This window comes from Onychomys torridus, chromosome 8 (assembly GCF_903995425.1).
Source record: "Onychomys torridus chromosome 8, mOncTor1.1, whole genome shotgun sequence".
Classification (NCBI taxonomy): Eukaryota; Metazoa; Chordata; class Mammalia; order Rodentia; family Cricetidae; genus Onychomys; species Onychomys torridus.
The window spans coordinates 90,169,901-90,185,057 of NC_050450.1; the positions used below are offsets into that span (position 1 = coordinate 90,169,901).

At 54.1% G+C, this 15,157-nt stretch overlaps 1 protein-coding gene across 9 annotated transcripts in view; it reads right to left on the reverse strand.

The window, feature by feature from the left end:
• Hdac5 (histone deacetylase 5) overlaps window positions 1-15,157 on the reverse strand; it is a 34,767-nt gene that overhangs the window by 12,583 nt on the left and 7,027 nt on the right. For 2 of the 9 annotated variants that reach the window (XM_036198306.1, XM_036198304.1), the window contains exon 3: window positions 9,425-9,499. The exons of 1 other annotated variant lie outside the window; for it this stretch is intronic. In XM_036198306.1, coding sequence (XP_036054199.1) covers window positions 9,425-9,499 — 75 coding nt within the window. Of the gene's footprint in view, window positions 1-4,296; window positions 4,387-5,018; window positions 5,136-6,884; window positions 7,103-9,424; window positions 9,715-15,157 lie in introns of those variants that run through there. 6 more of the 9 variants (XM_036198311.1, XM_036198308.1, XM_036198310.1 and 3 more) reach the window with 6 other exon arrangements.

The following is a 15,157-nucleotide window of genomic DNA, read 5'->3' on the forward strand; positions in this document are numbered from 1 at the left end:
CTCTTCACACGGCCACACCCCCTACACCTGACCCTATATCAAGAGAAGAAAGGGTATGTGGTGGGAAGGGCTAAAAAGAGCCCCCCACATATGTCTTCAGGGTATACAGTACTGAAGGGCATCGCCAGGCCTGGAGCAAGCCATACCACCCTTATGCCTAATATGCCTGGGAGACCCACTAAAAGTGGGAGGTGAGGTGGGGAAGGAGAGCCTGAGCAGGATGTCTCTCAATACCCCCTCTTCGCCCAACATAAGCTGAGCACATTCCTCTGTGGTTTCTCTGTCAGCCACACTGACGACTCTGTGGCCACCAGGCCAGAGCCACATCTGCAGGAGTGGCCAGATGAGGCCATAAGGGTGGAGTCACACACACAGACACACACACAACCCCCCCATCCCCCACTGCACGCACCCTCTCACTTTCCCGCTATTCCATGCCCTGCCCCAGCAGCCAGATGAAAGGTGCCTGAAAACTCCTGCGGCCTTTCCGGTGAGGGCCAGCTCTACATCAGGGTAAAAAGCAGGAGAGCAGCAAAGGAGCTGGTGGCCAGTCTCTAGTCTACCCAACCCCTGTAGCACTCAGCAAAGCCTCAGCTGGCTGGAGGGCTATCAGTTCCCAGGCAAAGCTGCCTTGGCCCTGACACTGATCACTCCACCAAGAAGTGGACTGGCATCAACCTACTGCTCCTCGTAATGCTAGGGCTGTTGGAGGTAGACCCTAGCCCATTGGCCCAGGAAAGGATAAGAGTCTAAAGATCCTGGCTCCTACAGATAACCCAGGTTGGAACAGTGGTGAACAGGGTAGTCTTCCTTCGCAGGAGCCCTGCAGAAAGCTTAGGGGTTCACTTAAGGGGGGCCCTCCCACTGCTAGCACTGCTGAGATGCCTGGCTCTGTGCTGCAGTGGGCACCACGGCCCTGTTGGTATGCAGGTGGCAGAGGGCTCTACCACACAGCTCCCATGCAAGCAGGAATCAGGAGAGAATGTTAATTTGTGGCAGCATGCAATGGTACCAGACTCTGCCAGGTAGCAACCTGGCTCCTTTCAGGATGGCAGCCAGGGAAAAAAGAGAATGGGGTCCCCAAATGTAGTCTGCCTGGCTGGCCTGACATCCCCTTAAGGATCTCTGCCCTCTGTCAGCTTGGCAAGAACAGAGCAGCTGCCACTCAGGCCAAGCACTTGGAAGGGGAAGTGGGTGTGTCAGGACAGGAAGAGGCTCTTGGTTGCCTCCTGGTGGACCTAGGAAGCACGGAGAACTTGGGAAAAAGGAAAGGGTGGGCAGAGGGGCATGTTCCACTCAATAAGTGGGAGCTCAGGCGAGCAAAGAGGCCCCTGAAAGGCCAAGATCACAGGGGACAGCAAGACCCTGGGTCCTTATTTCACCTACTCCACCCCACCCCACCCCAGGCCTCATGCTGATCTGCATAGAACAGAACAGAGTCAATGCCAGGAACTTCCTGTGGCAAGAGGTGCCAGGGCTCCAGGGATAGGCACTTGCCAGCTATCCTAAGAACTCAAACCCAGACTCTCTCCAGGGAGTGGCAGCCTTAGGAGCAAGCTGACCCATGCTGCCTCCAGCTCAAGCAGTTGGGTGGGCAGTGCCAGCTGTGTCCAGCCATCAGGATGACCCTGCCCATACCAAGCTCTGGCTCAGAAGATACAGAACAGCAAAGCTCATGGGTAGAACTGAACAGAGCTGACACCTACTGATATTTCCTTCTCATCCAGAGGGCCTCTTATGTCCACGAATCCCATCAGCCCAGGAGGTTCTATAGCACAAAAGATGCTAGGCCCCTCAGAAGGAGGGACTAATGGGGCAACTCTGTGCCCACTGCCAGCATGGCCTTAGCTTAAGAACACGGGGTGAACTGGAGGTTGCACACTGTAACCCTAGATATGCAGGACACGGAGGCCAAGGGATTGTGAGGTGAAAGCCAGACTGAGTAGCTCAGTGTGATCCCGCCTCAAAAAACAAAATAATAACCACAGCCAGCCAGGGTGGCTCGTGCCAGCATTCAGAAAAGCAGAGGCAGGAAGACTGCAGTGAGTTCTAGTCCAGCCTGGGCTACAGAGCAAAGCCCTATCTCAACTAATAACAACAAAACCGTGAAATTTTAAGTTAAAACAGCAAGTCCCAGGCAAAGGGATACAGTCTCTAGGTGGATAAGGGGCTCTGGGCCACAAGGAACAGGTTTGGACAGTACCTTTGGGAACTAGGGCTCAAAGTAAACAGATCTAGCTACCCTAGGACAAGCCCTGCTCCTGCTTGGAACAGTCTGCAAGCAAGCCATGCTCCACCCTCCCTTGGAGACATCACAAATCAGCTTCCTGGAAAACAACCCCTGACCAGCAGGGAAAGATACTTTCTACTCACTGGGGGAACCCTGGGTCACCCCAGAGTTCAGACCCACCTAAAAGATGCAAGAGGCTCAGTGTCTATCACTGAAAGATCCTTCTCCAGGAGCCACCGAGCAAGGAGGGGATCTAAGACAAGGGAGCATTAAGCTATATGGCACTCAGGATTGAAGAAGCAAGGCCTATGCTGACCATCCTTGACTCTGTGGTGTCACTTTGCCTAGAGGGGACAGGGTGAAAGGGTCCTTTGAGGCCATCTGTTTTCAGCCCTTGGTGACAGGCTTTGGAAGTCAAGCTTCACAGAGAGATGGCAGTAGAGAAGAGAGCAGGGGTCCAAACCCAGGTGGCCTGGCTTCTGGCGTGGGCAGGATGTTCCTAAGCACAAGTATGCTCAGCCTGGCTCCAGTGTGGGGTGTCATTTCAGACAACACAGGCGGAAAGCCCACCCAAGAAGACGGCACACCCCATCAGGATCCAGGTAGCCTCCTTTGCCAACAGTCGGCAGCTTCTTTAAATGTCTAATTACCTTGTCTATCCCTTGGAGAATGGAAAAAAAGGCTCCTGCCCCTGTCCTGGCCTTGAGAGAATTTGGAAGGAGGCAGGGAGCACACTTCACACTTGCCCATGACGCCATGACCCCTCCCCACCAGGGACGGCTTCCCATGATCTATTTCTGTGCTCTTACGTGACTAGAGAGGCCAGCTGAGGCTCATCAGGCTCTACCACAATTAAGACAGCATTGCCACATGTACAGGCCGGTAAGACTCTCACCTAGCAATTTACACAACTTGTGGAGCAATGTCAGCGAACACGACCATGGAATGGTTAAGAGTGAGGGCTTTGGAGGAGACTGGGCACAGGCTCAAGGCCGAGGCACTCGTTAGTCAGGGCTCTAGGCGCCTCCCCATGCTTCATGCAAGCATCTACAAAATGGCAGCAGAGCACCTACCTCCCAGGTTGCCAAGCCCAAGAGAATGCTGGGGATGCTGGGGAGCTTGGCACAGGCCTTGGAAGATCTCAGAAGAACTAGGCTATTATTATTAATGGCCCCTGGTGGTGGTGGTGGTGGTGGTGGTGGTGGTGGTGGTGGTGGTGTGTGTGTGTGTGTGTGTGTGTGTGCTGGCTTTGGCAATCTAGCAAAGCCTATAGACTACTACTCAGTGTTTCTATGAGCTTAGAATGTACCAAAGTGATAAAAGTGTTTGTCTAATACACAAAGCTCTGTGTTTGATCACCAGGACCAAAATAATAATGAGTATCATCATCATCATAACCATCATCATCATCAATGTCTCTAAAGTTCACATGATAGCCAGGTGTGGTGGCATACCCCGAATCCTAGTACTCAGGGTGGGAGTGGGGTCAACCTGAGCTACATTGCCAGACCCTGTCTCAAAAGATCAAAAACAGGGACCGGAGGGATGGCTCAGCGGTTAAAAGCACTGGCTGCTCTTCCAGAGGACCCAGGTTCAATTCCCAGCACCTACATGGCAGCTCACAACTGTCTGAAATTCTAGTTCCAGGGGATCTGACACCTTCATACCAATGCACATAAAATAAAATTATTTTTAAAAAACCAAAAACATCTCTGTGAGTTCAAAACCAGCCTTGTCTACACAGTAAGTTCTAGGCCAAACAGAATTACATAATCAGACCCTGTCTAAGAAATAAAATGATCCAAAAAAAAAAAAAAAGTCAAATATGATGGTAGAAGGTCGAGGCAGGAGAATCCCTGAGCAACACAGTAAGTTCAAGGTCAGCTGGACTACACAGACATTGTTGAGTGTGTGTGTGTGAGTGAGTGTGTGTGTGTGTCTGTCTGTCTGTCTATCTTTCACACACACACAGAGAGAAAGACGACTAGAGAGATCACTCATTGGTTAGGATCACTGGCTCACTGGCTGCTTTTCTAGAGGACCCAGGTTCAATTCCTGGCGCTCACATAGAGGTTCACAACCGTCTGTAGCTCCAGTCAGTCCTGGGAGATCCAAGGCCCTCTTCTGGTCTCCTCAGGCAGCAGGCGTGCACGTGGCACACAGACATACAAAGCAGGCAAAAAAATTATACACAAAAATAAAATAAGTAAATTAAAATGTGTTTGGTGTTTTGTTTTGATTTTTAAACAAACAGTAAAGCACACAAATCGCTAAGAATTATGTAAGGGCAACTTCCCAGACCACTTAGGCTCTATGAATGCTGGGCTCAGCCTCCGGCCACAGGAAAGCCTTAGTTCTCATCCAGGTTGTCTGAAGGTCACTCTGTGGTCCCGTCCCATCAGAGCCCTTCCTATGCCCTGCAGCATGGCCAGCAGCTAGGTGCCACTGAAAGAGACGAGGTTCTGGGAGCTGCAGCCTCTCAACTCTGGCGCTTCAAGGCCATTTCCCTGGCTTCACTGCCTGCTTTTTGCAGCACAAATCTCAGCAGTGGGATCCCAACCATTCCCCCCAAAACATCACCTGGAATAATGAGCACAAGCTCTGGTCCCTGCTTTCAAACCCCCCAGCCCCACACTCTAAGGAGTCTGAAATCCTCCCATCCTTGACTTCACTGTGCCCCACTACAGGTAACACCTCTCCCCAAGGCTATTTCTCTATCCTCCTGGGGCAAGGTGCTGGGAGACCCTCAGCCCTTCCTCCAGCAAGGCAGAAGCAACATGAAACTGACCTCAGAGACCCTCAGAATGTCAGTAAGGAAAAGGCCCAGGAGCTCGGCAACTCAACGCCCCCGGCTGCAGGAAGAAGAAAGTGAGGCCACAGAGGGAACAGGCTTGTCCAAGGTCACCTGAAAAGGAGGCAGAGGAGCCAGTGCTTAATCTAGACTCTCCTGGCTCTCTCTGCCCCGCTCCCTACAAAGCAAAAAGGGGAGAGCCTGGAGGCTGCTGCAAAATTCAGTGAGAGGTGCAATGAGGAACCCTAAGGAGCCAGCAACCTAGATGAAGGTCGCCAGAGCCTACAAGTTGGAGAGAGAGGACAAGCGAGGGAACGCTGGAGGCGGGCTGAGACTCTGAAAGACCTGATAGGGATGCGGAATCCAGGTGAAGGACACAAGGTATTCCTGGAGTCAGCGCTGGTTTTAGGAGGCTATCTAGAAAAGAGGATTCTCACCTCCCCACCATCCCAAAAAAATACCTGGGCACAGAAGCTGCAGGCAATTAAAAGGCACAGTAACCATGCAGAGCCTGCAGCTGTTGCTGGGACAGTTGGCTTCTACCTGGAGGGATTAGAGGAGGCAGGGGCCCCAGGGCAGGCCCGCCTCCATTCTTCATGCGCCACCCAGGCTTGAGTGTCCAGCAAGGCACCCTGTCCACCTGGCTGCTTGCCATAATCCCCCAACTCTGCTCAAGTTTAGACACCTGCTCCTGGCATCTCAAAACATCCTCTCTCCAGACTGCTGGGCTGCTGGGAATTGTATTTGCCTATCTAGGGTAACAGCCAGCCGCCCTCTGCACTGGCCCTTCTCCCACCAGGGCCTTCCATGAAACATGGCTCGCTCCTCATCAGAACCACCAGAGGAGGAGTTTACATGTTGCCTCCTAAGCCCCGCTACAGACTCGGAACCTGCATCTGAACAATTCTGTTGCAATTCAAAGCCAGAGAACCACGGTCTCATAACTTCCCTGGCCTGCCTGCTCTCTCCTGTGGACACTCTGACAGCTGTTACAGCTGTGTGTGGACACGGTTAATCTGATTTCCTGTCTGGCAGCTGTGCAGAGGGGAAGGGACAGCTGAGGGTCTCAAAAACAAGATGAGGTAGGAGAGCATGGGGGCAGGAGAGGCTGTCTGTAGGGTGGGTGTTTTACTCTGTTCCTGAACCCTCATCTTCCTTGGAGCCAAAGCGCCTTCAGGGAGAGAGATAATTGGCTAAGTGTTTCCAAGTATTTATAGAAAAAAAAAAAAAAAAAAAAAAAAAAAAGACTACCCTTAGACACCCCAGGAGTGGGGCCAGAATGGGCCCTACTCCCTAGGAGTACAAACAGGCAGGCCTACCACATAAGGTTGTTCAGGAACTAGACTGCAGATGGGCGCCCACTGAAGGGACAGACTGGAGTTCAATCTAGCCTGTGCTCTGGATGCTAAGCTACAGACACTAGGTACAAGGACACACCCACCCAGACAAAGGACCATTTTTTAGAGAAATGTGAGTAAAAGCTTTTGTGTGGATTTACAATGACCCCACACAGATAGACCTGAGTTCAAATCTTAGCTCCGACTTATTCTGTGATTCAGGGTAAGTTCTTTGACTTCTCTGATCCTTCTCAATTATGGAATGTGGGTTATTAACATCCTTCCTAAAAGAGACCAGCGAGGAAAGTCCCGGGTATCCTTGTCACCTCGTGTATTATAATATTAGTTCATTCAAGTCCTGCTCTTCCTACCTTCCTGGCATCCCCACACCTACACATTCCTGACACACAGCCATGCTCGGAATGGCCTCAAGAGCCTAAATAAGAACAGCCAGGGAAAGCCCCGGTTTCCCACGGGACTTCCCAACATCCAGAGCATTCCTTCCTGGCACACGCCAGATCCATACCTCCCTCAGTGGGTAGAGAAGCCTCCTCCTCTGCCACTCCTTCTCATAGTGTCCAGGACTCAGCTCAACCAGAAATGGACAGGGAAATCAGAGCCCAGCTCTGGGTCTTTGGGAGTCCCACAGAGGAGTTGAAGATCCCAGGATCCTCAAGCTAGGGCCAAGTGGAAATGCCCACTGTGCGCTGGGCAGGGACAGGGTGGCTAGACAGAGACACCCATCTGTCAAGAGAGGCCACCAGTCACCAGCAGTGGAAACTGTCCCCTTGTCCCTTCCTCAAGCAAGAAGAGCGGAGTGCGTGTGTCCCTTCTTGAGCTCCCTTACCCTTCAGTGCCCACCACGGATGTCTCTCTTCAGCCATCAGGTCAAGCCCCAGAACAGTGCCCAGGCATCCGGCCAAAAGGCTGGGCCTCCACCCCTCATGCAACACTCATTCATCTAGGTGCCACCCACTGTGCTAGGTGCTGGGTGTTGGCAGCCAACCACACAGCATGGGGAGCAAAAGCTGCCCCCCCCCAGGAAGCATTCCCAGGACTTGCTGCTGCAAGGGACAGAGAGGCAGCAGCGTCTTGGAAGGGTCTCTTTTCCAATCCCGTGGGCTGGGGAGACCAGCAACACCATCCAAAAAAGCGCCCCTGGAAACTGGCTTTTTCAGTCTCAGGGTTTTGCATCTTGTCTGGAGGCTGCTCAAGAAATTGGAAGGAGAGAGTATCTGAAGGGAAAGAGGACAGGAGGGAAACACCAGGCCTCTGGGCCCTCATGGCCATGTTTATCTAGGGTGGATTTTTTTTTCTTAACCCAAAGGTTAAAGTGTTTCTATTTGAAACGTCTATTTACATTCCAGAGTCCAAAAAAAAAAAAAGGCAGCCAAGCTCCAGGCCTATATCTGTCCCCAGCAGCGTCACAGACACAGCAGCATCAGAGCTGCTCAGGGGAACATTCTTAGCCCTCTCCCGGAGCTGCTCCAGTGACTCACACCTCCCTCCTGCCAGCAGGGACTGCGCCACGGGCTCAGAAGGCCAGGTTGGAGATCTGGAGACAGGGATTGGCTGGGGTACATGCAGAGATAGAAAAACACGGTCCTAAACTTTCAGGATCTCTGGGGTCTAATTCAAAGAGGAAGAGTAAATAAGAGGGAACCTGGGGCCAACTGGAGGCTCAGTGCAAAATGGGTGGAGAGCTCGTAGCCACCCTAAAGGATGCTCTGCAGACATCCCTTCACCTCCCAAGAGCCCACCTTAATACCCACAGGCCAAGGTTTGGGGGCTGAGGACAGGGGCTGTATGTAGCTCAATTAGCCCTGGGCAAGAACCAGCCTTTTGGGCTCCATCCCAGAAGCCTGGTGGGCACACTGCAGGGCTGGTCTCCACGACTATGCCCTATAAGAGGACAGACACTCAGTGGACATCCTTATCCACGTCCAAACCGACATCAAATCACGTTCCAAGGAGTTTCCGAACCTTCCCAAACATTCTCCTGACACCTCCCTGTCCTACTCCAATCTTATGCCTGGACAGCCAAGAGCCAAATCACAGGTACCCAGAGAGGCATTCAGCTCCCACCTTCCGATCGGACCCTGCAGATCCACACCCACATATCCAGAGCCAAGGACTCTCTAGCACACAGACACATATATTCTCTCTCTCACACAAGTACCAAGCCAGCCACTGCCAGGAGGGGCCAAGCGGGCATGGGTCCAGCAGGCCCCTCCCTGGAGGAAGCATCTTGTGGTGCCAGCCTGGTGGGGAGGCTGTACCAGAAGAGCCTGATGCCGCCAACAGGTTCCTGGGAGTGAGAGAAGGAGTGGCTAGCTCTGGGGGGGGGGGGACACCACGCCCCACCAAGGATCAAAAAAGTTCCCCCAGAGAAGGTGGCAGAGCTAGGGCTCCTCAAGTTTAGGTTAGAGCGTCTTCAAGCCCACTGGAGTCAAAGTAACACTTTTCTATCCTCAGGAAGTGGAAGAGATAGGAGGAAGCTAGGAACTAAGGCAGCCAAAAATCCTTCAACATCCCAGCAGCTAGTCTCTGCTCAACCCTATCTCAATGAACCTCTTCCCTAAGTTAGCCGTTCTCAGAAATGTCCTGACCAAAAACTTGCCAAAGTCATGGTACCCTGACCAGGTCAAACCAAACCACAAAAGCCAGGGCATTTCTGATTCCTGTAGGTACACCAGGTACAGCATCTTCCTCTGCTCAATCGTGGGGAGCAAGCAGCCTGGAGACAGGTCACTGACCCACTTCCTCCCCTCTGACCATGGTGCCAACTAGGCCAGAATCCTCTAGGAAGCCCCAGCCCCTAGCAGCTGAGCTGATCCTGCTGAAGGCAGAGGCTGCCTAGGAGGCAGGGTGAAAGAACAGCTCTGGCCGAGGAGGGAATGGAGATTGCCCGAGAAGAAGCAAGGCTCTTCCAGTCCATGGACGTTCAACAAAACTCTCAAGGAAGGCTGAAGCAAGACCCCAGTGGGGCGAGACTCACGGTAGATGCTCAATCCATGTAGAAGGATGCCCAAGAGCTGAGGGCAGGTGGGGACACAAGCCACTTACCTGCCACAGGGATGCTGTGCAGAGAAGTCCGTGGCAGGATTTCCAAGGATGGTTCCCGGCCTGACATGCCATCTGCTGAGAAACAGGACTCGGTCTCATAGATGGTTTGCAGCATCTCCACGAGCCCCTGTGCCTTGGGCACCAGCAGCATGCCAGGGAAGGGCCGCCCGAGGCGGAAGCCGGTGAGGGGGAAGGTGGTCAGCAGGGCCAGCAGGCTGCTCAAGGACTCCCTCAGGCCACTGCCGCTGGGACCCACAAGGCAAGGAGGCGCCTCATCCGGCCTGGGCGCTCTGGAGGCAGCAGAGGCAGGGAGGCTAATGAGGCTGTAGGCCTGCTCTCTACTACAGGAGCATGGACCAAGGCCTGTCCAAAGGTTCCAGGACAGGCTATGGCTGGGTGCTCAGGGGACAGGAAGGGGAGCTCAGTGGGCAGGCAGGCTCTCTGTGTTCCCTCCCAGCGCCACCGGTGACAGCTCTGGGCCTGGCTCCCTGCTCCTCCTCCCCGAATGAGCCGCCGGCAGCTGGCAAGAGACTGAAATAGCAGTTGGAGGAGGGCCCTGTCTATAAATAGGTGGAGCATGCTCAGGGAGCCGCCGGCTGGCTGCCAGGAGCCCAGGCCTGGCGGAGGCCCCATGGGGGGGGGGGGAGGCGCGTTCCACCCCAGGAGGAAGCGCCAGTCAAGGGGGGGGGGGGACTGGGAAGGCCTGCACTCAGGGCCAAGGCCACAGACCTGGGTGGCCAGTGGCTGGACCAGAGAAGAATGCAGGCAGGGGACTCAGCATCTGGGATCAGCTCTGGCTACTGCTGTGGGCAAACAATGCACTGGACACCAAGAAGCCAGCCTGGATCTGCTACCTTCCCCCTTCATGTGCAGAGCGAGGAAAAAGGAATCAAAAAGACTAGGGAGGGGTGACAGACATCCAACCACCTGGCCTAACCTCACACCTCCTCCCAACAGCCTGTGGAGTCTAACTTCTGCCTTCCCACAGAGCCGGGAGGATGCCTCCCTACACTCTTACTATCAGGGAGACCCTACATAGCAGTAGGGTGGCAGCTCTCTCCCATTCTAGAGTGCCACCTCCAGCAGCCGGCTTCTTTCCAGAGAGCAGGAAGATGTTCTGGGAAGGCCTTGCCCAGCCCAGGCAAGGGGCTGGACAGCACCTGCCCATTCTCAGCTCAATCAATGTTTTCCTGGTAGTGTACCCAGTGCCATGCTGAGGGCATCACAAACACCACTGCCTTTATGCTAACCATGATCTCCAGAAAGAGGCCAACATGGGGAAACTGAGGTACAGCAGGATGAAAGTCACTCCAGTCACAGAGCTGCTCACAGGGTAGGGATGGGGGTCTTGGGTTCTGACCACCATACCTGACAGGCAAAGGAATACAGGCGTCTGCCCAGGGACAAGGGTCTCCAGTGCCCACATAGGAAGCCTGGGGGTTGGAGGCCTTCCAGCCAGTCATAAAGCTGTTAGCATCCTGGCCTGGTGGAGCAGCCCCAGCTCTTTGGGCCTCCGTGGGCCATGGGGCCACTGTGCCACCGAAGCTGGTGCCACCTGCCAGCACTCCCCACTGCTGACCTGCCCCTTCTCCACAGGTTGTGCATCCTACTGATAAAGAGATCCCACTTGGCCCCTGACCTTACTGGAGCCTTTTAATAGACTGGTTATTCCTGGGTCTGTATCCTCCTCCCCTTTCCTGAAGTCACAGTTGCTATTTTCAACCCCTCCTGGCCCCTCCTTGCCCCCCACTCCAGGCACGGAGCCAGGGACACCTGTCCTCTCTCGGGACTGTATGACCTCACCCTCCTGTCAGGAGCCTGGGAGAAGCTGTCTAAGCAAGGACACAGTGGCTGTGGCTCACAGCAGCCCGTCCTCCCAAGCTTCTGCCAGGAGAGCAAGGGCCTCCTCCCTCAGGTAGGGAAACACACGTGCATGAGGGTGGTAGAGGCAAGCTTCCCCAGGCATGGCCAGATACAGATGCTGCTGGGGTAGGGGTGTGTTTCCCGGTGAACCAAACTGGGAGGGATCTGAAGCTACAGCCCAGGCAGATTCTAGAAGAAAAGGCGGCAGAATTGCAACCCAGGAGCTGGGTGCTGGACAACATCACCCGTGGACCACCCTTCCCCCAACTGCACTCTGGCCAACTAGGTCCTCTCAAGAAGACCAGCTCCACCACTGAGGGCGGCAGACACAAGGGAGCCCAGAAAGCTGGGGGCAGCAGCCCCTCCCAGCTGGGGCTCCACCCACCCACGCTGGGAACAACCAGAAGGGCTGGCTAGCCCTGTCCTGGCTCACCCTACCTGCCCCAGGCACAGGAGAGAGGCAGTGGAGTCCTAATCGGGGGAGGTTAGCAGCCGTGACATCTTGAGGGCTAGGCCTTCACTACCTAGATTAGCCTGACGTCAAAAGATCTTTACTTTCTGTTTTCAAATTGGAGACGGGGTCTCCCTCTGTAGCCGAGGCTAGCCTCAAACTCCTCCTGACTCGGCCTTAAACCCAGCTGGGACTCCAGGTTTAAGCTAGCAAACCTGGTAAAGAGGGTTGTCTCCTTTACCAAGTGTGGGCTGAGGGACAGCAGCTGCCACCACCACCATGACTTCTATGCATTAGGAGAAGAAATGTCTATCTTTAATGCAAGTCCCCAAATCACACCTCCAGGGAAGTGTAAGGGGACAGGTCCAGGAGGAGGGAGAGAAGACAGGCATCTTTCTTCTTCCAAGATGAAGACAATGTATCTTCCTGATATTTCACCTCAACCTAGCCAGCTCTTTCTGCTTGAGTTCCCATGCCTAGCTCCAGCTCCCAAGTCCTATCCCACAAATCTCACCGAGTACTCACTACAGCTGTGGTCCATGAAACACATCCATAGCCGGCACCAGCAAGTTCAAGGCCAGCTTGGGGTAGAGAACTAGCTCTATCCTCCCCAGCAGCAGTACCTCTGCCCAGTCCCTCTAAGGCTGCACTCTGGGCCTCCAAATCCTCTAAAGCTGGGGCAGAGGGGAGAGCCCAATGCTGCCTCTTTGAGCTCTTCAAGCCCAAAGGCTGGCATGGAGCCCTGACTGAATAGGGAGAGAAGTCCTGCTTTGTGTCATCAAAAGCCCACCCAAGACTGGCCCTGAGCCCCTGAGCTGCGAGATGCCCCAGAAACATCAACTCTGTCTGCTGCCAGGACCCATCCGTACGGCCCAAGAGCTACCATGAGCTAGGTCCACGGCTAGGTACTAGCCGAATCTTATTTAAAACTAACTGCAGGAAAGATGTGGACACCCACTTTGGCATCTTCTCCTTCCCCTCTGGGTTGACCCTTGCCTCCTCTCACCATCCATCTGGAAGGATGAAGCAAGGCAGAGAAAGAGAGAACAGATTCCAATCCGTCAAGGCACCTCAGCAGAGAAGAAAGACCAAGGGTCTTTTCCCCAGACCCCTGCCCACGCCAACACTGACCCACTTTCTCTCTCCTCCTCTGGCTGGCTGGCTGCCCTCCCAGGGGTTCAGAAACAGAGCCTGAGGCGGGGAGACAGGACGCCAAGGTTCCTGGCTCCACCCCACACCCATGCCCCAGTTTCTCTGGTCACCCCAAAGGGAGGGGGCAGCCGCCCTCCCTCCTGGGAAAGGGAAGGAGAGAAAGTGAAGAGGGTGCTTGGAGGAGCTGGGCAGACAGGTGTTATCGTGAAGCTCATCTCCCTCCCACACTGGGGATAAGGAACCTGGATGCCTCCTCCAGGGCCCCACCAACAAACACCCAGACAGGATCATATGGCAGGTCACATTCTTGTCCCTCTCTAAGCAATGGCACTGAGTACAGATTATGACCAGGGCAGTTGAGGTCCTACGTCCCAGGAATGCTCCTCCAAGCCAGTGGGGCCAAGTCAGAGCTGCTACAGATTCTGTCGGTCTTTAACCCCGTGGAGGAGACTGTGGAGACACACAGGACCGGTCCCAGAAAAATAAAGAGTGCCTCACCACACAAAAAAAAAAAAGGGAAGAAAGAAAGAAAAAAAAGGAAGCTAGGTGGTGGTGGTGGGTGTATGCCTTTAATCCCAGCACTTGAGAGGCAGGGGCAGGTGGATCTCTGTGAGTTCAAGACCATCCTGGTCCACAGAGTGAGTTCTAGGACTACACAGAGACACTGTCTCAAAAAACCACTTAAAAAAAAAAAAAAGCCTCCCCCTGTGCCCACACCTCTGCCGAAAGAGAAAGGAGCAGACTGGCCTCTTCAGGGAAGCAGGACTCCCCAGATGGCCAGAGAGGTAGATGAGGTCAGGTGCTGGCATGGAGCCCAGCCCAGAGGTACACAAATTGAGTGCCCACTGCCTGAAGTGGTGGGCCCAGAAGCCTATCACTTCAAATCCATCTGCCACCCCTCAGCAGGAACTTGCATGCTGACTTGCGGGCTGGGATGGCAGAGATGGACCATTTCCTGTCTTCTTGCTCCACCACAGACCAGCCTCGTTGGTGATGCCAAGCAAGGACTTGTCAAACCAAAAAGTTCTCACGGTGAGAGGAACCAGAGGACACAGAGAAAGCACCCTGCTGTACCTACCCTGCAGCTGTATGCCCTAGGGAGAAAGGAGCAAACAGGCCAGGATGTGGGGAGAGATCAGACACACTCATCACTGTCTGTTGCTTCTTTCTTGGGGGAAGCCTCTGCAAGGTGTCCACAGGGAAGTGGACACCTATGTGCTCTGGTTACAAATTGTAGTTTCACTTTATTTCTGTGGAACTCCAAGGCAGGTAGTTCCCAGCTTCTGCCAGGCTCTGGGCATCGGCAGCCCCAACCCAGATGTCAGCTGAACTCAGAGAACAGATGCTGAGCCCCTCAAAGAGGAAAAGCTGTGTGCAGATTGGCTGTCTCCATGGCAGAGGGCAGCTGGAGCCCACTAGAGTTGCCAGCTCTGGAGCTGTAGGGAAAACTATGGGAAGGGCCACAGTAGTTCACCTCTTGCCACAAGCGAAGACCCCTGTCTTGAAGCCTCTCAACGGTCCTAAAATACAGTTCTCTATCCTGTGTGCCCCCTTCCTCTCCCTCCCTCCCATACACAGAAAAGACAGCATCTCCCCCTACTGGGAGCAGCTGGAAAGCCAGCCAGGAGACAGGTCACCAAGGATGCCCATCCTGCCAGAGCTCAGAAGCCGCCACACCGGTGCATTCCTCCAGCTACAGCACTCTCCGGCCGGCTCTGGAAGGATGGCTGTGAGGAGAACCTGGACCATCAGTGTCTAGAATACAGCCTCGGAACTCACTCGCTGGTGGATTATGACCCACCTTTTATTCCAAGAGAACGAGACCCTCCAGCTGGGAACCGTCCTTCCCAAGCCACCACCAGATGTCCCTGGGCAGCCCCTGTTCCCCGGGGGTCAAGGGTCAGCTCCCAACCCCCATGTGAAGCAAGGAATGAAGATGGCTCAGGGAAAGGAAGCAGCTTGATTGCCAGTCACAACTGACGTGCAAGAGAGCAGAACTGAGGAACTGGTGAACAGTTATCTTCCATCCCTCTCATGACCCAGCCTAAGAGGATGAGACAGGAAGCCAGAGCTCTAGAGCCTGCCTGGGGCAACCCTTAAGTGAATAAAGGCAAGGACAGGGCAACCCCCAGGAGGAACCACACACAGGTGGCTGGGAATGAAGTTGGGGGCTGGATCCCTCCCCTTCCTCTTGCCGTTCAGTCTTTATCCAATGCCTTCAACTTCCCTTTCTCTAAGAGGGAACATATTCATCTATCCGTGCTTGC